The following is a 24,120-nucleotide window of genomic DNA, read 5'->3' as shown; positions in this document are numbered from 1 at the left end:
TCCAGACACTGTACAACCTTGTTGAATAGCCTCAGTTTCTTTTCCCGTTAAAGTTGTTCAGTGGTGTGTCTAATCAAGCTACTGGGTACAGCATGTACATCTTCCCACTTGATCTGTTCAAGGTCCATTAGATGACTAAGCCAGTACACAGAAATTGTGACTGAGACAAACCTCCCTATCCAATCCATCTATGGATGCTTGCTAGTCAGCTGCAATTGGTTTGCAAATTATACTCTGAGCCTTTTCCATAAATCGGCATTCACTGAAAGTAGTGTCATTCCAGACATCCCCTACAGGATAGTACTAATTGAATTTTCGTTCCTACATACATATTTTTAATGGTAGAAATCTTGACTTCTCTCAGCCACCAACTCCAGTGCTCTACTCTGCACTCACTAAATATTCCCAATTGGACCTGAAGAGGACACTTGGACATTTGTGTCCAATTTGCCATTTGCTACTGAATGTCAAATGCCCTATCAATGGGACATTTTTTCATTGCTTAAAATTTTACCCATGGGGGATGCATTCAAACCAGAAATACAACCATTTGGGTTGTGTCATAAATGTTATGTATAAGGACCATAATGTCAAATTACAGAGTAGAGACAAACTCGCCTAGCAATTTTCCCAGCAGATAAGATAGATCTCATACACACAGTATGTAGTTATGTTCATGCAAATCCATCTATTCTGTTATGGCTACCATTTCCAGTACTGTGTATTCCCATTCTTCCATTGTACTTATCTGGCAATAATGAGTCCAAGCTATGTCCAAAAGATCCAACAACTGGAAAGTGACATGACCAAGCGTTTAAACTGTCAAGGATTCTGATCTTGAAATCGGTTCTATTTTCTCACCCTCATATTCCCCATATTACTGTTGTTTTACTGCATTTCTTAGTCTTGCATCCCTTTTACTTATTTTCCCTTTTGCATTCTGCCTCTAGAGGTCAATTATTCAATTGCAGTTTTCTTTTTTTGCACACTAAAGGCCGCAAGCCAAATGGTTCAATAAAACATTTAAATTAATGTTTTTGTCCAATTCCCTACAGTTATTTTTTTCCTATTTTTTTCTCATCTCATGTCATTTAATTTCAGGGTGGACCGCTAAGTTCTACACACCTCACACAATTTCTTTTAGTGTTGACTTGCTGCTCAGGCAAAGTTATCAAAGGTAATTAATGATTATTCCTATTGAAACATTTTTGCCTTTGTGAGATCATATATTTGCACAGTATGGGGGGTCAGCCTCGGCATACATCCAGATTGTTGAATCACATCCCCTTTAAACTGCCAGATGATTTTCCATTCCAGGGAATGGTAAAAGTAAAGATTTCCTGAATAGAATTTGAAGCAAGTCTTATAGCCATGCTCAAGATAATTAAGTAAAACATCTGTTAGGAAAGCAACCCATCTTTTCATGTTTCACTAGCTCCGCAGGAAGCTTTGGAGCTGCCAGTTCCATTGAGATGTTGAAAACTAGGGACTGCATGCAATCTATAATCAACTTTGTGCAGTTTATTATGAAAACTACATCCCCTTGAAGGCTTGTGATGAAACCATATTGGCAAGCATGCCTTTCATGCCTTTGGACACCAGTAACATATTTTATCCATGTAATATGACTCTGAGTCCCTGTAACGTCGGTCAAGTTATCACGAGCTTCGAAATCTTTGAACATAACTATTTTTTTGAGATTAGGCCAAATGAATGTAATTCATGTCAGTCAGTCAAATAATCTTTATTCGGTCGAAAGGACTGGATAAAACAAGTTACAAATATCACACAATAAAATCACAAAGATAAAATTACTCAGTTACACATCATTTATTATCTTTCCATCGTGCCGTGACTGAGTCGCACCTCATTCTTTCTCCTCAAACCCCTTGGCTGGGTAATTAATTTAAATAGTGAGAAAGAGATTGTAGGAGACTCACAGCGTTGTAAAAATAATAAACCTTCTTGAGGGGTTTTAAAACATTGCCCTACTAAAACCGGGCGTAACAACCGAGTTCTAAAAGCTGTGTATAAAGTGTAGAATAACATAAAGGGATTGGTGGACTGTATGAACACTAAATGTCATGGACAGTGGGGTTATGAGGCAAACCATGTCCCTGTAACGGGGAAAGCCACGAGGAAGTGAATCATATTTATTCGAAGGCGTGTTAAATAACATGTGTGCTCTGGTCCTTCATCGGAAGTAAAAATACAACGCGGTTCGACATACAGTCTATCTTTTATCCATCCGGTCGCGTCTATCAGGAAATACCGCGAGAGTCATTCAGTAATCATAGAGGCGGCATATATCGTTGTCTAACCTCGCTATTAAAGATACCAGACATGACTGCTTATCAGACCCTGTGAGGAATGTGGATACAACGTTCACCTAATTCCAATAGCCAGAAAAGCTTACCGACATTAAAGAAACCTCATGCTGCAGAACGCCTGACTGCATGACTAGGCTAGAGATATTAACATTGCAGATGGGGGATAGTGTCACACACTTGATTCCTGCATTTTGGAGAAACATTGGAAGCCACAGAATCATTATCGAACATCATAGCATTAAAGACTTGATGTAGGCTCGACGAAAAAAGGATATTATATATCAGTGTATCTTTTAATTATAGAGTTACAAGTTAATCTCCTGAAGAAGGCGGCCCTCCGCCGAAACGCGCGTAGAGACTGATGACGAAACCCTTTGGACTGTATAGTTATGAACATTTGCATTTCTAACTGCAAAAGTGCCCTCATTTGTAAATCTATTGACATTGTGATGTTTATATTTTAATTGTGTATTTTTATTAGATTGACCGCAGGCTCCTGCATGTGTTTTAAGATTTAATGTTTTTCTGTTTTTATTCATTGTGAAATATATTTTATATGTGTATTACAGATAACTTTGTGAATAAAAATTACTTTTAATGAAGCTAGATATTTGTCCTTGGTAGATACATTGGGGCTCTAGATCATCCTTTAGCCATATTTTCTACCTAACCTGAGTTAGGTCCCATGTTGCCTAGGAAATTTTGAATATTTGGGGCCAGATGTAGGTGGCCAATTACCGGTCGGTAACGGCCGAATTCGGCCGTTACCGACCGGTAATTGGAATTTGAGATGTAGGTCACTCAATTTTACAGAATCGGTAAATTTACCGATCGGTAAATTTACCGATTCTGTAAAATACCGAGTCGGTATTTTTACCGAATCGGTAATATTGAGATGTAGGTGGGACTCTTCTGAGTCCCACAAGCCTTACCGAATCGGTATTTTACCATCAAATCCTATTTGATGGTAAAATACCGATTCCGGTGTGCATGCACATGTGTGCATGCACACCTGTGCCATATGACAGGCAGACCTGCCCTTAGGGCAGGTATGCCTGCCACATGGCACCCGAACCCGTTTTGGGGGTGCTAGAGGGTGTCAAAGTGACACCCCCTGCACCCTCGGTGAAATTCGGTATTTACCGATTTGGTAATTACCGAATCGGTAATGCCCATTCATTCCTATGGGCTTCCGGTAAATACCGAATATTACCGATTCGGTAAATGCACATCTGGATTTACCTACATCTCGGTACTTCTATTTTACCACTTCTTAAATACCGAATCGGTATGATTCGGTATTTAAGAGGTGGTAAAATAAAATTACCTACATCTGGCCCTTGGTATTTACCCTGTCCTAGGAACAACATACGGAATCAGGGGGTCCTTGTTTTACAGAAAAATGCTCTGGTTTCATTATCCATAATAGGTAACACAGCATGCCTTCACAAGTTGATAAAGGGATATGCGCATGGATAGTTACCCTGTCCAGAGCTTTTGCAAGCCTCATCTTATCTCTATGGGCATAGTATGTGTACTTTACCAAAAGCCTTATTATGTGAGCCAATCTCGCTATTGTTCTAAAAAAAAATAGTTAATCCTTAAATCATAAAGTGTATATTTTATATACTTGATCCAAGGGATATCTAGCATGTTAGTCTGTTTCAGACCATGCTCCAATCTTCCCCGAGTGAAGCTTAGCTCTGGTGTGGACCAGATTTCAACCCACAACAAAATTGGTGCCATGGCTACATTATCTTCTATAGAATCGAGGCCCATTTCTTTGTGAATAATAAAACTTGCAGTGGATCTGGAAATTCCTAAAAGCCTTGCTGAAAACCGAATTTTTTGCTACCTGAAGGGTCTTTACAGGTGTATGTCCCCAGTCTCCTACATTGTATGTACGAACCGACAAGCATTCATTTCTGTATAGCATTATCAGTTCTTTTGGGGGATGTGTCCCAATCTTTTTGCGAATCTGTACAAGGATTCACAGGCCGTCTCCAACGACTATGATTCTTGAAGAGTCCGACGGTCCCAATTCTAATTTGCACTAAACAGAATGCCAAAATAGCTCAAATCTGTCGTTTTCTTTATTGGTGTATAGTCACCAGAAAAACGTATTTTAGTGGGTGGTCTTAGGCCCACATGTTAAAATGTAGGATTTATCATGCCATGTAGTACTCCTTGCCACAAGATACTACTTCCATCAGTGATCCTCATGATAAAGTAGTATTGAAATAAGTATCCTTTAGGTTCAACTTTACAAGCAAATTGACCATGCAACATCCCCTATGAGAATAACTCCCTTACTCTTGGATTAGATCTATAGAGAAAAAACATGTGGGATACTCAAATATATCACTGGATACCATCCTTTGTCTAATTTTATGGCCAAAAGTAAGGTGCTTGCAAATACCTAACTTTTAGGACTGAGGCCTGGGGGCAAAATGGAAGTAGGAGAGCTTGAGATACTTCTGCTTACATATGACTGTTTTGGGCACAATTGTAGTCTTAGGTGGAAGGGGTAGGCAATGTTGTTCTGAATGTTCTACGCTCTTAAACTATGCCCTAGTGAAAATTCACAAATTAGTCATAACATCTGTTGCCTCTAAAATAACCACTGGATTCTATTTTGATAAAAAATATTTTTGAGGGGGGTATTGCCCCTTCTACACCCATGTGTTATGTGTATTAGTAAAGATGACTAACACTTGTAAGGTTATTCTGGTGCTGAGCATGTGTATGTGTGTGCCTAGCCATGTCAAGGTAGGCTGGTTAATTGAAAAGTCAGGTCTTTAGCTTCTTGCAGATCTTGTGAGACTGAAGCCAACTTGTCTCTGTACGATGTTGGACACCAACCTCTGGGGGTCAGGTAGCTAGTTAACATGGAGGAGTCTCATTTGTTATTGGAATTAACTAGACAAATCACTTCACCAACTAAGAACGGCCATGAACCACCACCCACAGAATCAAGAAAGAGCTATCAATCTGTTAAATTCTTTCCGTGTCCGGGCACGGTTTCCTATGTGAAAAACAATCTGGAGTTTGCAGAGTGATGGAAGGTTTACTCCATGTTCTCCATTTCATTGAATGGTTTAACATTATGCATCCTCTTCATCAGGAAAAGGCTCATGTAAGGCAGGATGAAATTCTCAGGAGGCTTGTAGCTTTGTCTGGATGTATAGATTTAGAAAGCACAGTCTCTCTGAAGATAGAGTCATGTTAGCATTTTCACCTAAATATATTGTTTGGTGCTCACATAGATTGAGGTCCTCTGGTTTTAAAGCAATGCCTCTCTTAGGGCCTCAAAAGATAACTGAAAAATGTGGATAACTTTGTCGAGCAAGTCATCTTGGAATGTGTGCAATATGCCATTGAACACCTTCTTTGGATTTGTCCTAGTTTTAACTTATTGACCTCTAGATCTAAAACATGTGTCTTCTCAAACTTAGAGACTATGATGGGGCAAGATTCCACACCCTTCACATAATGTTGGGCAGACTCCTGAAAACTTGAGAGATATTGATTCCACTGAGATTCCAGAAGCCATGAAGACCACAGTGTGTTTGGGATCCTGATAAACTTTGTTTGCTTGATTACAAAACCTAGAGGATCTATGAACTTATGACGGCCCTCATGTCCAGGATCAAGACTTCCTTGACCATTAAAAACAACTTGTTTAGCTATGTTATAATTCTAAGATGACCCAAATTTCAGGGAGGCTAAAAGGAAGGCAACTGTACTCCCATAGCTCATCATGCAAGTAGATCTACAGCCTATAGACAGTGCTCCACCATGAATTAGAGTACACATCCAAGGATCTTTCAAGTACAGTTTCACACGTCATAATTAAGATGCCACTTGAAAGAAAACTACTCTTCTTTTAAAAAGGTTGTACACAAGAAAACTGCTTAGTTTCCTCAAGGTTTTTACCAGGAGCTATGCTTCAACTGTTTTCAGGCCACACACATGATGTTTGATGTATTTGGTCTTGTAGAAAAGGAAATCTTTCTTACTGCACACATCTCTTGTGATGAGAGTAACTCCACTTAAGCTTTGCACACACAAACTTGCTGAACCAAAGCACACCTCTATTGAAAATTATGTGAATAAGGACATCGAAAAAACTTGAATGATCCCAATAACAGCTTGGAAAACCAAAGGTTTGCGGGTATGACAGCTGGATTATGAACTATGAAAATTGGGACCCCTCTTGAATGATGCCCTGATGGTAAAGGTCTCAGAATGTCTCACTGAGGGATAGCAGAAAAGACTGAAAAGCAGAGTTTATTTGTGCCTGTTTCAGGCATGATTGTATTCAGAGGATGGTGGCAGGAGGGGAGGATGTAAACTTCTGCCCTAGTGTATGCTTAATCTTAGTAGCCTCAGAAATATGCTCTGGACAGCCACTTAGTCTTGTTTAGATGGAGGTAGTCTTGGTTGGGGATACTACCAATAGCCTCACCCGTATGAGTGGAAATTCTAAATGGTATCCATGGTAGAAAAGTACCCTGCCTCCTCCTTTTTCAATTCATGAAATAATGTAAATTCTGCCTTAGTTCTACCAGGAATGTATCACTGAAAAGTTTGTCTTCTGTGACAAAACTTGATTTCTTTGACAACTTCTCTGTGGCTTTTCGGTTGCGCACTGCATCTCTGATGTTGGCATTGCTTAAGAAATATATTACTTTTTTTTATCCATTAACTAACCCCATTTTGCTTAATGCAAAAACAACAAGGTGAATGATGAAATGCTTGCATTAATCTCAGCTACTGGCAAATGCTCAGGCTGCATTCCAGACCATCATTATCCCCCCACCATGCTTCCTCAGTTTGGACCCAGCCATATGCAAATCAGTCTTCCCACTGTTCCTCATGGGAACAGTCCAACCTGAGCTGCCAGGCCATGGCCTCCCTGAACGGGAACACAAGTAACCCATTATGAGAAAATGGAAATGTCACTCATTGTAGAAATGTGGGAAAATATTAGTAACACTCATCTAATATTTTGTCTTATTTGGAATTAGGGCTTGAAAGTATTGGAAAGAATAAGGGATAAATCAATGCCAAGAAGCTCAATTCTGTCATGGACCTTACATCAGATATGGCAATAGCCCACACGGGTACAAACATCTTAATTATATAACTATGGACTGCTCAGAGACTGAAGTACTTACATGTTTCCGTTGCCATCATATACCCACTTGGTGCTGCCAAGACCTTCATAGGCTGATGCCATATAGTAAATGCATGCATTAAGGTGTAGGATAAACAACAGATATCCAGTTGTACGAACCACTCTGAAAAACAAAATGTAATAATTCTGTCACTATATATCCTTCAGTGGAAATCCCTGTGCAAAAAGGAGTTTATAAAGAGAATATAAATATGCCCTCCATTTATAATCCGGCACAAAGAGGAGTCTGTGCCCAAATCATTACGAATTGTGTGATAATTCTCACACACCCACAATTTTCCTCTGACAGATTGTGCCAACAAAGCCCCGTAGAAATATATCCAGGAGGGGGTGGAGGAAATGGATAGCATGAGGATAGAACAAAAAATACCATATCTACATTTTATGCCTTTTCCCAGGGCAGAAACGTATATCCTGAGGCATTGCCACAACCGGAATGTACTAGCTTGGGCCAGTTTGGCTTTTAAGTGTCCTTCTTAGGCTTTCTTTCAGTCTCAGACTTTGTCTAAAGTAATGCTCCTAATAGCAGGGTTGTCTCCGGGATGAAACAGCACCAACTAAGGGAGTGCAAGTATTCTTCACTTGCCAGCCACACCTGCTAGTAATCACAAAGCAATACAAATGGCTGACCCCTTTCAAACTCTGAACACAGGAATTGCAGTCCCACCCTTCCACTCCACCAAATACCAGTTTCAGAAAGACTAATCAGCAATCCTTTGATTTAAATCAGTAAAGGGAAACCTGTCTCATATTTCCCCTCTTCAGTGGCTAGTTTCCATCTCTCTAGTTCCAGAAATGTTAGGAATACGGTTTAACTGTCTGTGAAAAGTATCTCTTCTACATCTTTAGCACATGAATAGGCCAGGGGGTTCCAAAATGGAGCCGGCAGGCCTTTGTCACCTTTTTGCACTCAGATACTCTCTTATGTGTGTTCAGGATCAGCTCAAGTGTTAGACCTGATATCCTTGGTGTGGGATTCTCCCAAACCAATTACCTTCACTCCTCATGTTTTGCTGAATTTTTTTTGTATGCATTAGGATGTTGTGCACTTTACTACTGCTCATGTGATTGTGCTCTCTCTTTCACACATGATACATTTGACCTACACCTAACTGGCACTTTTTAATTTACTTGCTAGTCTTTCCTAAATGGCACAACATGCATCAAAGTCCTGTAAATTAAATACTACAAGTGGGCCTACAGCACCCTTTGTGCCACCCACTAAATTAGCCTATTAAAAACTTATCTCAAGCCTGCTACTGCAGTCTGTAGTGCCGTTTTTTGAACTGTCATTTCGACCTGGCAAAATAAACCTTTTGCCACATCTTAAATCTTCCTTTTTAATACTTATTAGTCACACATAAGGTAGGCCCTAAGGGCTCATAGGGCAATGTGTCATTTATTTATTAGTTTGACATGTGGGTTTAAGGTTTACATGTCCGCAAGTGAACAAATCCTAAAGTAATTTTTCACTGTTGTAAGGCATATATTTCCTAATGACTAACTCTTGGTTACCTTATTACAGTAAATAGATGCTAACTTTGCATTAGGAGAAGATAAAGATATAGTGTTAACACTCAATTGAATTGTAATTAAAAATTCTTGTTAATGGTAAAATCAGATTTACGTTAAAATTCTTAAAATGCCACTTTTACTGACACTGAAACTGATAACGTACATTTCTGTTTATGGAGACTGTATTTAATAACAGTGATCCCCTTTAATTGCTTCTGCTGTTTGCCTTACAGTAATTTACAAACAATTATAAATTATACAAACTACATTTCAATACACAAAACAAACAATGTAAGACATCTCAACTCTGTTCAGTGCATTGGATTGTCAACTGCCCCACACATACAAAATACAATTATGAAGACCAATTAATACAAGGCAACATATAACACAAATAAAACAGTTCTGAATTGTAATGTCCAGGCGGAAACGTTCTTAATCTTCCACTATTACTACTAAATAATTCCTAATAAATGGGCTAGCTCAACCACAGTGCCAAGCTTATTAGGAACAAAGGAGTTGCCTTGTAATTGTTCAATATCATCCACCACCGTTCCAAACACTCATTAATATCATGCACTTTCGGCTGAGAATAGGTCAACAAATTTTAAACCCTTCTCATTTTACAGGTTCTCGTCAGGACTCAGAACTGACATAAACTAAAAGAAATGATGCAAACATGAATAACTCTAAAAGGGAAGGTTGACTGAATCCTAAATAATGTAAGCACCACTCAAGTTACCTCATGTCTATTCCAACCAAATGCCATGAGCACCCAAATGCATCACTTAATGCACCGATTGGACCTGCAATAACAAAACATCGCATATTACTTCGCCATATCCGACCATGCTCGAATGAGTTTACAATGTGGTCTCAATCTGAGTCCAACTTACTCACAACAAGTTTGGTTCTTCTTTAAACATCACTGAATATTTATCCATGGGTTCCGTTTGTTAGAAAAGAAGGAATCCATTCACCAAAGGCGGGACGCTTCTATAATCTAGAATGCATAAATAAACTGTTCTCTCTACTGGTCTATTGCAGAAACTCATAAGCAACTGCCTTATCCACTCAAGCAGTGTTTAAATGATAATTTTCTTTGCTTGTGTTGCGCATGTATTGTGCAGGTCTGTGACACCCTGTCATAGCACGCATTGAAACTTCAGTCAACCTCTACTTCCGTGTTAAAAGGGGGTAGAGAAAGTGCTTCCATAACAAATTGAAGTGGGAGGCCTGCTCAAATCCCTACTCCATCGGTGCATATGGTAATGTCATCGGATTAGTACATTTATCCATATAGATACTATCAACCAGTCTGTGTCGGGTCACCTCACCAAACCTGTACAATATCCTAAAATACTCGTGCTTTTAATCGTGCCAGTATATGTTCTTAGTAGAATGCCCTCGTTGACTCAGTTTCTTAATTTGGCGTGTGAACCCGGCTGCCAGACACCTACAGATGCGGCTTACGCTACTTACCAGGTCAAAGGTTCAATAATATCTTCCTGCAATCAACTGGCAGAGCAGAAGACCACTGGCCAGAATCAGAGCATTATGTTTAGCTGCAAGGCACTCTAATTCATAACACGCTGTATACGGCTCTGCTGTCTGGCCATTATTTCCTTACTATACCGTGTGGGACTTAGCTGGAAGGTCAAAATGCTGAGATACTCTGGGAGAGTGAGTTTGAACAAAGCATTCTAGCTCAGAAAGGCTCAATCAGGTTCATTCGTGCGTTTCATGTGAAGAAATAGTAAAGGAATTAAATGTTATCCATTTTTTAAATGTTGAAACACAATCTTCTATGTATACTCAGAATTAAAACTCGCTGCTGAATTGAAATACAAATTTAAATACGCTTCTTTTTAGATAAGTCATCTCTCAAGATCGCCGCCACGGGGTCCGACTGTTTTTCAATCCTGTAATTAACCAATGGTGCTGTCATGACTTTATGTCTAATTCTTGATTTGTGCTGTATCATTCTTTTTCATACCTCTTTATGGGCCAGATGTAGGTACATTTTATTTTACCACCTCTTAAATACCGCATCATACCGACTCGGTATTTAAGAAGTGGTAAAATAAAAGTACAGAGATGTAGGTAAATGCAGATGTGCATTTACCGATTCGGAAACAATCGGTATTTACCGAAGCGGTAAATACCGACTGGTAAATGCCCATGCATTCCTATGGGCTTTGAAGCCCATAGGAATGATTGGGCATTTACCGGTCGGTATTTACCGCATCGGTAAATACCGATTGACACAAGGGTGCAGGGGGTGTCACTTTGACACCCTCTGGCACCCCCAAAAGAGGCTCGGGTGCCATGTGGCAGGCATACCTGCCCTAAGGGCAGGTCTGCCTGTCATATGGCATAGGTGTGCATGCACACATGTGCAAGCACACCAGAATCGGTATTTTACCATCAAATAGTATTTGATGGTAAAATACCGATTTTTTAATGCTTGTGGGACTCAGAAGAGTCCCACCTACATATCAATTTTCCCTATTCCGTAAAAATACCGACTCGGTATTTTACATAATCGGTAAATGTACCTATCGGTAAATTTACCGAGTCTGTAAAATACAGGGCCCTACATCTCAAATTGCATTTACCGGTCGGTAACGGCCGAATTCGGCCGTTACCGACCGGTAAATGCCTACCTACATCTGGCCCTATATGTTTTTTAATGAATGATTTCTCACAAGGACATTTGATTAAATACATTTGATTAAACAGACTACGTATTCTGTTTTACAATTGGAAAAGGTTTTGTGTGGCCATTTCAAATGTTTGTGTGTGTACGTAGATCCTTCTGTTGTTTGATGGCAATTCACACATGTTCTACATTTGTGGTAGCCTTCTAGAGGCACCTTATTCCATAATTGACATAGTGTGTTTTTGATTTTTGGTGGAGATTTATATGCTCGTACAATTTGACTGCCTACAGACCGTTCTTTCTTCAATGCAAACAATGGTTTGGTAAAAGATTCATCTATTTTTGCAATCAAATGCCAATTTTGGCAATTTTGGCATGTGATTCTCTTGAAGATCCATGAAATCAAACAAACTACTATGAAGGAATACTTCTCTAGTAAAATTAATACCGCGGATCACTCATCAAAAATGTTATTTCAAATCGTGAAAGACTTCACCAAACCAGCTGCCCTCACTCACGCGATTGAGCCTAGCCAAGAGCTCTGTGATGGTCTCTCTGACTTCTTTCATGAGAAAGTCATTGACATCTGTTTCTCCTTCAACACTACTGGTGGGCCTAGCGAAGGGATCTCTCCCCTGAACCTCGCCCCCACCAGTGATAAGAGGTTGCGCACGTTCAAACCTATCTCATTGGATATGGGCGTGCAAAAAATACAGCAATGTAAATCAGGTTCCCCGCTGGACCCCATGCCCGCCCAGGCATTCACAGTCATGGCTCCTACGGTCGTGCAACCCCTGGCAACATTATGGAATGCCTCCCTTCAGTCGAGTCTTTTCCCGGAGGCATGGAAACAGGCCATCTTAATTCCTCTTCTGAAAAAGGCAGAGGCAGACCCGGCAGTGTATAGTTATTACCGCCCAATATCTCTTTAACCCAAGCCAGCAAAAATTTTAGAAAAACTCGTCCAAGAACAACTCTCCGACTATTTAGAGTCAAATCATCTCCTTCACAACTTTAAAAAATGGCTCTCTAACATTGTCACATGGATGACTAATAATACTTTAAAATTTAACACCAACAAAACTGAGGTGCTATTTTTTAATCAATCAACCCCCTACAGCCTGGCAAGTGGTGGCCATCAGAGCTGAACCCTCCCCCTTCCCTCGTTAAAGTTGCATGCAATCTCGGTGTCCAAATTGACAATGAACTTTCTTTTAAAACTCAAATTCACAAAGTTACCTCGGCCTGCTTTGGCAAACTACACATGATAAAAAAAATCTCCCCCTACCTGCCTTTGGAGTCAATGAAGACGGTGATTCATGCCCTCATCACTTCCCACCTGGACTATACCAACAGCCTCTATCTGGGAGTGCCTGCCTACCTCCTACACCGGCTACAGATCGTGCAGAATACCGCGGCAAGGCTGATCTGTAAGGTCTCTTACCATCACTCGATCTCCCCTCACCTGAAGAACCTTCACTGGTTGCCTATTGCCGCAAGTATCCAGTTTAAAGCCCTGGTACTTATCTTCACGGCTCTGAATGATAAGGGGCCTGGATATCTTAGACGAAGGTTGAAGATAATCCATTTGTCACGGGCACTTAGATCTAACCACCTCCGTCACCTGCTTCCCCCCAGATTCCATCTAGCCAGGAAGGGTGGCAGAGCTTTTGCGGTGGTTGCCTCCAGACTCTGGAATGCCCTGCCGGTCAATCTCCACCTGACTGACTCAGAATCAAAATTCAGGAGCAAACTGAAGACATTCCTATTCTCCAGCTGCTAACCCCCAGGTTTCTTTCACTCGCGGTCCTCAGTGCCGGGACACCCCCGTCAGGGATGGCCGCGCGCTTAATAAATGTCAGTATGATAATAATAATAATAATTTAGTTGTTTTAGGACAGAATGTAGAGACGCATACTATATGTTCGATTGTCTTTTTCTCTTTTTTCTGTAGAAGTGACTCCCTTGTTGTCCACCTTGTTGTCCACCAAGCTCTTTTCATTGAATTTCTTTGCAACTTTTTAAGATAGCCTCTCTCGTTCAAATTCTCAAACAACAATTTAGTATGTTGGAAATAGTCATTATTTTCAGAGCAATTCCTCCTAATCCGTAAAAATTGCCCATATGGCTAATTGTATCTGAGACTTGCATAAGGGAGTGCACATTGCAGACAGTTTCCTTCATATGCAATGCTGTTAGTAGCTGTCCATTTTTTGCTACAACTTCTATGACCAAAAACATAATGGTGTTTTGTGACTATTCAAACAGAATTTGATGTCACTTGATCGCTTATTGAGCCAATGAAAGAAACAATTCAAAGAATCTTCTTAGCCTATCCACATACAAAAATATTGTTAATCAATCATGCCCATTTTGAGATATGCTGGGAGAAAGGATTGCTATTATAAACAAACCATTCTTCAAATGTTGCCATGTACAACACAGTCAACTCCAGAGCAAAGGGACAACCCTTTGTAATTCCTTTTATTTGCATAAAAAATTCCTCATCAAACTTTAAATAATTTGACTTTAATGCAAACCTTGCTTATTTGATTATAAAGCTTGTTGGACCCTGATATGGTCTTGGCTGCTCCTCCAAACATCTTTCAATGGCTTCCAAATGGCCCTCTTGTGCTATTTGTGTGCATAGAGGTACACCATCTAATGTCACTATTATCTGACTTACAGGGTCGAATTCCAGATATTCCATTTTATTTATAAAATCCATAGTGTCTCTAAGGTAAGACTGTACCTGGTGTATAAAAGATTTTAAGTACACATCAACATACTTTACTATTGTTAGAGTACAGAGTCACACACTGAAACAGTTGGGCAGCCTGCAGGTGACTTCTGGTCTTTGTGCAATTTGGGAAGTAAGCATAGAACCACAGTTCCAGGGTTCATTTTTTTCAAGAACTCATAATTGCATGGACCAATGTATCCTTAAACAAATGTTTTTTTCTCCAAATTGTAGTAATTTCTCCCGGTATATCTCTAATGGGGCCTGTCTGTATTTTCCAGTAGCATTCAACATTCAGTACTTGCCATTGGCCTTCTTTCTTATACTCCTGAGCAGCGCCTTCCGCTTCAGTTCGTTACAGAATCCCTTTCTCTCCCCCCTTCTAACACGGAAGTAGAGGTTAACTGAAGTTTCTATGTGAGCTATGACAGGCTGTCACAGTTTTGCACAATACATGCACGACCCATGCATAAACAAATTCTTCATATTAACACTGCTTGTATGGATAAGGCAGTTAATTATGAGTTTCGGCAATGGACAAGTAGAGAGAACAGTTTATTTATGCATTCCAGATTAGAGAAGCCTCCCGCCTTTGGTGAATGGATTCCTTCTAATCTAACAAATAGAACCCATGAATAGATATTCACTGAAATTTAAAGGAGATTCAAACTTGTTGTCAGTAAGTAGGATTCAGATTGAGACTATGTAGTAAATTCATTCGAGCATGGTCGGCTATGGTGAAGTAATATGTGGTGTTTGGTTATTGCAGGTTCAATTGATGAATTAAGGGGCGTATTTGAATGCTCATGGCATTTGGATGGAATAGACATGAGGTAAATTGGGAGGTGCTTACATTTTTTAGGATTCAGTTAATCTTCCCATTCAGAGTCATTCATGTTTGTATAATTTCACTCACTTCACGTCAGTTCTGAGTCCTAATGAGAACCTGTACAATGTGAAGGGTTTCAAATTTATTGACACATTCTCAGCCGAAAGTGCATGATATTAATGAGTGTTGGAACGGCGGTGGATGATATTAAACAATTACACTGCCACTCCTTTGTTCCTAATCAGCTTGGCACTGTGTGTTTAAGCTAGCCTTTAGGAGGAATTTATTTGTTAGCAATAGTGGAAGATTAAGAACATTTCCTCGTGGGCATTTAACTTCAGAACTGTATTATTTGTGTTAATTGTTGGTTTGTAATAATTTGTCTTTGTAATTGAATTTTGTTATGTGTGGGCCAGGTGACAATGCAATGCACTGAACAGTGTTGAGATGGTTTACGTTCTTTGTTTTGTGATTTCAATATGTTTTGTATAAATAATAATTGTGTGTAAATTATTTGCAAAGCAAAAAAAAAAAGAAATGAAAGAGGATCACTGTCATTAAATACAGTGACCATGAACTACAATGTAAGTTTGTAGTTTCAGAGTCATTATTGGTTAGAATTTTCAGTAGTCTAGCCCTGCTGACTAGTTAAGGGCCCGGTCCCCAATACAGGTATTAAACTTTTCGAAAGGTGGCATTTTCTGGCCCATACAATGGTTGCCTTCTGCCCTTGTCCTGGGTCACATGATTGTGAATGGCTCTGCTGTTGGGGTTTGTGTGTTGCTTCCAGACAGTAAGACAGAGGGGGCTTAGGTGTAGATAGGATGGGCCATCCTGGCAGGATGACTGGGGAGGAGCTGTACCCAGCCTCACTTTCACTTCAAATGGCTTTGCCTCCTGCTCACACAAATGGACCTTATACTAGGCCTGCCCTGCCTTTTGTCACTCTCAGACAGTTTGGAGCCTTGACAGGGGATGGGGAAGAACTTTCCAGAACCAGATGTGGGGGTAAGACAGGGAGTACCCACACACAAAGTCTTGCCTCAGGTATAAATATTGGACCTCCAGTGCCATTCATCAAAACACTCCTGGATCTGTTCTATTTACGTATGTAGAGTAGCCACTTTTCCATACCTGGGGATCACTTTTGATGAAAGAGGCACTTGAGGTCCCCAGTTAAAAAACAGAAACATCTCCCTTGCTAGATCATCCTCTGCACTTCAGGGTTTTACGAAAAAATTAGGAGCTAGGCCAATAGCAACCTTAATAAAAATATATAAAGCAAAATGTCTTGCGGTGGCCACATATGGTAGTGCAATTTGGAGATACTGTTCCTCGGACAGCATTCAGATTACCGAGAACAAATTTTTAAGAGCTGTCCTCTCAGTCCCACAGTCCACTCCAATTTACATAGTCCACACTGAACTAGGAGTAGGATATATTCCAGACTTGATTAAAGGCCCCTGTTCTAGCTTGGCTGAAGAACTGGTTGAACCAGGAAATCCCCCTTAACCACATTATTTTAAAAGACTGCTTACAGCTAGATAGAGTAAATAAAATCCCGTGGCTAGCTTACATTAAAGACAGTCTTGTCAAGTTAGGGAGACCAGAGCTCTTCTTTTCCCGGCCTCTATAACAACAAAAGACATTGCCGTGATTAAAGGTATGATGGGAGAACTGCTAAGTCTGGAGAGGGAACAAATGGAACTAGAGAAACCAACGGTGAGGGCTAGCATTATCATGAGCACCCAAGTAGGCCCTGAACTGTATTTAACTACTGTGAACCAACCCTATCACCGTTTTCTTTTAACTTGTTTCCGGTTTAACTTGATTCACTTGAACCTCGGACATTTTCCAACTTGGTGTACCCCTGAGAATGCAATGCCGTGTACTTGTGATAATTTCTCTACTCAGAACACATTGCATTTCTTGATGTTCTGTGGTCATTACACGGCAGTAAGGACGAAATTCCTGATCCCTATTTTAAAGGAGGCAGGGTTCTTTCAGGTAAAGCCAGCGCTCCTGTTTTTACAGTTATTGCAGACCCCCAGGATTATGTTCCACGTTGCTAGTTTCCTAGTGGGGGCTGTTAGGATTAAGAAAAGGAAGATGACCAATAATTCTACTAATATGGTTCTATAGTGGATGAAATTGAATATTGTTTACATTATAGGGAATGCTTACTTAATGAAATTGTTATGTATAAATGTAACATGTATGTGATTATGTAGCCCTACCTAACTGACCTCTTTTTATAGTATTTTAATGTATTTTAACATGTACTTTTAAAGGAAAACATTTTTTATATCTCTTTTTGTAAATACATAGATCGTGTAAATTAATCATGATTTTATTCTGTATTAATTATGTATCTTAGATTGTGTGAATATTGTATAGTGCTATTGTCTTTTTATGATATTGATTTAGCGAAATAAAGTATTTTGACTGACTGCTGTTCTATTTACAGAAGAAGGACTGCCCTGCTGCCAGAGGACTGCCATGTGGCTTGAAGGACAGCCTTGCTGTCTCAGAAGGAAGATTGGACCTGCTTGCCTTTATCCCAGGCTAACAAGAGTGACTACAAGGGGCAGCTGGCAGATCTCCTTTGTGAGCTACAGCAAAACAATAAGCTTCAGAGGCCTTCCCGCAACTGTCCAGTGGATCTGCTTCAATTGAACCTGCCTGGACCTGCAACTGTACCTACATCAGCCCTCCTGACTCTGCTGGAGTGAGGCCTTATCCCCAAGAGGTGCCTGGACCCATGGCTGGCATCAGACTCCTTGTGTCCACAAATGTGCTCATTCCCACCACGACTCTGCCGCCTGCATCTATCGCCAGCAAGAAGTTCCATTAAGACCTACTCCGCAAGAGCTAGACTTTGTGCTAGAACATCAACAGCCCGCAACGACTACGAAAGAAAAGCTCCAGCAATGACCACCCATGAACCTTGACCAGCTCTTCTCGCTAGAGCGACAGCTGTCTGTGACACCCAAGTTGCTCTGCGAGCTACAGTCACAACTATCTGCTGCGCCTGACCTGCTCTTAGGCCTATAGCGACAGGCACCCCGCCGCCCAGTCGTCTCCTCATGGCCTCCTCCATCACGAACCGAACTTTTGGCGCAGACTTAGAAGGTGCCTTTTTTCAGCAGTACAAATCTGATCCTTGTATCTGACCTGTGCTCCATTGCGGTCGGCCTGAACATGCGGCTTTCCCTTTGACTAGTGCGACCAGATGACTGCAAGTGGTGCTTTGTGTTTTTCAGGTTTATATTCACTAAAAAGCTTTGACTTGCATATCTTTGGTTCTACTGATTGGGCTTTTGTTGTTCTGGTATCATTTTATTTATTAAAATTCACTTTATGTTTCTAAGTTGGTTTGAAATTTTGCTTGTGTTGTGTTTTCACTTTATTACTGTTTACGTGCTGCATAAATACTTTACACATTGCCTCTAAATTAAGTCTGCTGTGTGTCAAGTTACCGGAGGGTTAAGCACAGGAAAATGTAGAAATTGTTGCTGTTCACCCTAACAACGATTGTAGGTGCAGCTTGAGTAAGCCTTCCACTGGGGGTGAATGCTTTGCCATTGTGCAACATTCTGTCCATCATCTTGTGTGTTTAGCTGTTTACCCTATGTGGGAAGGGTATGCCCAGACGTGGGTCCCGTGCTCACTAAGCCACTGGAGTCAAGCTATCCTGGCTGAAGACGGCTGATAGCCAGAAACCGGTCCTAGGATACTTGATTCCGGTCCACGGAAGACATGGCTTGGCAGTTTGGTCTGGACTGTTCCCATAAGGCACAAAGTCAAGACTGATTTGCATATGCCCATGTTTGAACTGTGGTGGCTTGGTGAGCAAAATACCGATGGATTAAACCCAGATCTGTAACTGATGGTGAATGTTTTTCCATTGTGCAACATTCCGTCCATCATCTTGTGTGTTTTGCTCCTCTCCTGTGACACAGGTAAAAACAGCCATGGCCTGTAGTAGGTGTAACTTCAGGGTGGTGACGTGGGGAGGGGGAGGGGCAGGGGCAGGGTGGGTGGTAGTAATGTATGGATTACGGACTTTAACAGATAAGTAAACATATAAATAAATAAAACAAATTTTGTTGCGCGCACTCCATCGCATTTGGTGATGCAGTGCACACAACGAAAATCGTATTATTTATTTATGTTTACTTACCTGTTAAAGTCTGTAATCCATACATTACTACCCCCCAGCCTGCCCCTCCCCCTCCCCACGTCACCGCCCTGCAGTTACACCTACTACCGGCCGCGGCTGGGTAAAAATTCTTGTCACTCTAGGATTTCCAAAAAGATGATATGCTGCAACCACCACGCTACATAATGAACCTGTGACAGGGACCAAAGTCCTCTGCCACTATGGAGACCAAAGTCCTCTGTCACTATGAAAACCAAAGTTCTCTGACACTATGGAGCCCAAAGTCCTCTGCCACTATGGAGAGTGCGCTTGTTGGGCCCATGCAGGTTCAGGGTGAACACAAGCTGACATTCAATGAGCCAGCCTGACTTCTGATCAAATCACACTTCTCGGCAAATTGTCAGACCAAAGGAGAGGTATCACCCAAACAATGATCACTCATCAGCACACCTTCATGGATTAGGGATCTGAAGCTATATATGAGAATACTGTATTGGCAGGGTTTAAATATGTATGAACGTTCAGAGGAATCATCCTTGACTCCAATACAGGAACCTCATTCCCAGAATTGGCCAGAAAATTGCAGTTTGCAGAACAGAGGAACACTCTAGAGGGCCTGGCTTGACAATGAAGCATTTAATGACAAATCTTCCATTTAGCTCCGCCTCACGTTAGTTCTCCCTTGAAAGATATTTACTTTGTATTTCAAGAGTGAATAGGAGGAAATGTGAGCAAAGCAAGATCAAACGAGATTAGGATCGGGGAACTACAACCACCAGCAACCCAAGGCAACTGCCACAGATCACCCGCTCTTCTTATACCCTCTGACACCACCAAAAATCCATCAAGGGGCCACAGAAGAAATGACATTCCCTTCACTCCCCAACCTAAGGGAACACCTAGCAAGGACTGCAACTGCAACAGTCAATCAGCAGCCGTGTGTGGATAATCTGCCAGGCAACCAGAAATACGTTCAAGTGTGTACATGTGCGACAGGAAATGGGGAAATGCAGCCATGAACCTGAATCTTGTGAACTTACAAGTTTACCCAATTTTAAGCGTACACATGTCACAATAAATTCCCATAGCTAGGACCTAAACTTGTATATAGTGAGGGGAAGGAATGGGAGATCTAATACCCCGAAAGCTTTCATACACCCAAACTATGCAAACACAGTAGAAGGGGCATTTTACAATGCAAAACTGATGTCATACATTCAGGTCGAAGCAGGGCACTGATCAATGCAACAGAATCATTCTTCCTTTCAAGTTGGATCATGCAGGCAAAAGTGTCCTTGCAAATAGGCAGTAAAATAATCAGGTACAATAAAATGAAATAAAAGTACCTGAGCCACAAAAGCTTGCAAAATGAACTTCCATGATGACTACCATGTAAGCAGTTTTCCACATTTTAGAAATATATAAAATATTCCTTAGTTGTATAAGCCCAGAAGCTAAGCAAGGTGTAGACATATCCCTGCTCTTTTCTTTTCAGTATTATATAAATGCAAACATTCTCTCATTTGTAGCTCTGCCTTACCTTACCCACCAGAAAATGTGGTGGTCTTTTGAGTCACTTTCACCTCCTGCACATAAACAAACCTAAAATGCCAGTTTGTAACTTACATGTGTGCTGCCACACATGTGAGTTACAAAACTGCATTTAAAAAAATGGTTGGTTTATGTACAGGAAGGGACACCTACCTGCACATAAACAAATCATGGCATTTTGCATTTTCCATGTGCGCTGCACTAGGCAGCACACATGGAAAAGCAAAAACGAGGAGAAATAAAGAGTTTCTCCTCTTACCGCCAACTTAAGACCAGGGTTTTCCTGGTCTTAAGTTTGGTGTCAGCTCCTATTTATACTGCCCTTGTGAAAAGGGGGCAGCGTAAATATTAATAGGTGTTGCTGTGGAATGCCGACCACAACACCCACTGCACGCCCCTTTCACGCTAAACACAGCTTGAAAGGAGGCCTATTCACAAGGTAGCATTAGGCCACGGCTTAACGCTGCCTGGTGAATAATGCGAGGCCCTATCGCAGTGACGTTGTGGTAGCGATAGGGGCTTGTTAATATGTTCAGTTCTTCATTTGTGCCTGTGGTAGCGGGTGCAGGGCAGCAGGCTTCCACTTTGAGTATCCAACTTCATTTTCCTCATCAGATTTTGACAAGGAGCAAGAAAGAGATAAAGGCAGAAAAGGTAGGGTGGGAAATATGGTAAAAGAGCAGAAATAGAAATCAGGGATAAAAAAAGAACTTGAAATAGTGGGATAAAGAGCAATGGAGTGAAGGGGTGGAGGAAAGGGCCACGAGGTGGAATCAAAAATACGCAGCCTTGGCATTCGGGAATCACGGCATTTGGCGTTGGGCCCGTAAAGAAACTCCTGTACTTACTGCTTGTACAAATTAATCTCTGAATTGTGAATTTATGTGGCATCATTGTTGTCTAGATTGCTGTTAGGATGCTTACCTGTACATGTATGCCTTCTTCAGTACTGCTTCCAATCGATCATTGAACTCAAAGAACGAAGTGTACTAGACAGAAGCAGAGGATATACATTAAGTTGTTTGTTCAGTATTTATCGAATACTTTTTTTTACTCTTATTTAGGCAAGCGTAGTTTCATTTCAGTTTATATGAATCAGAACACATACATTGCCCTCAGACGGTACTTCTAGCATTTAAATAATGAAACTGACGGCGGATTGCCCTTTTACGTCACCCTCTTTTGGATTGCTCTTTGCATTTTCAATGCAATGCTGCCCTCCCTTGGAAATCTGCAATCACGATTGTGGCTTTTGCTATTTACAGAGAGAAAGAAGACCAGGATCAATTTATCTATCCTTCTGTCTGTCAGTCTGTCTGTCTGTCTGTATTTACATATATTAATTACATGGAGAAGTCTTCTTATTGAATGTTTGCTAGCGGGTCATTGGTTTCCAGCTCGTATAGCACAGAAAAGAGGTCTAACTGTTAATTATTTCTTGTAATTAAACAAGTTCATTTTATTTGCAGGATATTTACCTTCCCTAGACAAGTAAAAAAGTTAGGCATATCATTTTGTCTATCTTTCAGTGTTGATAAAAAAAGCACACTTCTTTCACAACGACAGTGCAACTCTTTCAAACTTTAATCTGCACCTCTGACAACTTCTTCCTTGCAGTCCCAACCTTGATGCAAGCATCTACCGAATAGTCCCCAGTGAGTGAAAATAAACATTGTAAATCCAGAACCAGAAAAAACATGACACTGCCCCATGTAGCACTTAGTATCTAGCTTTATATATGTCTTGTTAAACCTACTCTATAGTGATAATGAACTACATAAGAAAAGAACATTTTAAAATGCATGTTTTTCATTTCTTTAAAATAGGGTTTGCATTTAGAATGCGATTCTTAATTATACACATTGTTACATTCATAGACATATCTGCAGTCTCAGGCAAATAATGAATATTGAATGGATGATATGAACATGCTTTAAATCTTTCCGAAGAATATTAAACCCAATTAATAAGCAATATAAAACTGCACAATATGTAATATGGTTCAATGTTGCCATCTTGAGGTTCAGTCGACATTTATAAACCACTTGGCCTTCAGCTCAGTTTCCCCTGTAACTACCCTGTTCCAGGGAGCCCGATATGATAAGTAATTGTCATACAAACAAGTCTGGCTACCTTCCTCCCGCTTTACTTTGCGAGTGGTGAAATACATAATAGTGGAAGCATTTGCTGGTGTTATCCTGAGCATTTTTAAGGGTAAGCATGAATGGGTCTCCCAGAACCCACTCAGGTGGTGGAGGGCTGCTGGGGGACCCTTCTTATCCCCCAGGGGATCGAGGTGAAATCATACTTCTTTCTCTTCTCTGAAAACACAGTGAGTGTTATTTAGTTTGGTGCATATCGGGCATATGGCAACAACTGATGGATGTCCAATCCGCAGTATTTAGACTGCATATTCATCTATAGCTAAGTACCCACTCTAAATAATTCGGATGAAATAACTGCCAGTGCCAGGTGGATATTCGACATCTGCTAATCTCTAAATAACACCTTCAGACTGCTGAGTCAGGTAGAACAGTGAGCCCGGCTAGTGTCCTGGGGCTGTGCTTGCCAGACTCGCTCCATCAGATAGAAATTGGGGCCAAAGTCCTCTCTTCCTAACAGGTGATTAGCGAACGATTTATTTCGGTAATACTTCTCGATTTACTATCACAGCTCTTATGGAACAAACACTCCAGCTGCCTGAATATTAAGCTTGCTATAGGAGGGACCATGATATTAGATATTAGCCTGTCAAATGGTCTCATTGTGTGTCTTTTAAAGACTGGCTTGGCAGAATATATATTGCCACACCTTATGTGATCAGTAGAACAAGAGCTGTAAGAAGCACTACAGACAGAGGGGCTTTGGCTTCACCCCCATGTTGATCGTCATCTCTACAGGATATGATTGATCACAAGTTGTGCACTTCTGATGATATAGAGTACTTGTATTGCACAGATTATGCCCAGTTGTGTAGACCTGAGTTGGTCATGTTAAAAATCCAAAGATCAAAGCAATCGGCCTGATTGGTTCATTAGGAAAAGTTATGTTAGACGTTATAGGTATGTTTATCACCAAACACGATGGCAAAGATAGTAGGCCTGCATTATTTATTTTTTAAAGTCAATAGC

At 40.7% G+C, this 24,120-nt stretch overlaps 1 protein-coding gene across 1 annotated transcript in view; it reads right to left on the bottom strand.

Annotated features, from left to right (window-relative positions):
• Window positions 1-24,120, bottom strand: part of CNGB3 (cyclic nucleotide gated channel subunit beta 3) — a 564,986-nt gene that overhangs the window by 294,403 nt on the left and 246,463 nt on the right. Inside the window, exons 7-8 of the mRNA XM_078686155.1 lie at window positions 21,914-21,978; window positions 7,511-7,633 (exon numbers count right to left, since the gene is read on the bottom strand). Of these exons, the coding sequence (XP_078542281.1) occupies window positions 7,511-7,633; window positions 21,914-21,978 (188 nt within the window). The remainder of the gene's footprint in view (window positions 1-7,510; window positions 7,634-21,913; window positions 21,979-24,120) is intronic.

Source organism: Lissotriton helveticus, chromosome 4_1 (assembly GCF_964261635.1).
Source record: "Lissotriton helveticus chromosome 4_1, aLisHel1.1, whole genome shotgun sequence".
NCBI lineage: Eukaryota > Metazoa > Chordata > Amphibia > Caudata > Salamandridae > Lissotriton > Lissotriton helveticus.
The sequence above is the reverse complement of the archived record's forward strand: the minus strand, read 5'-3'. Positions and strand labels throughout refer to the sequence as shown.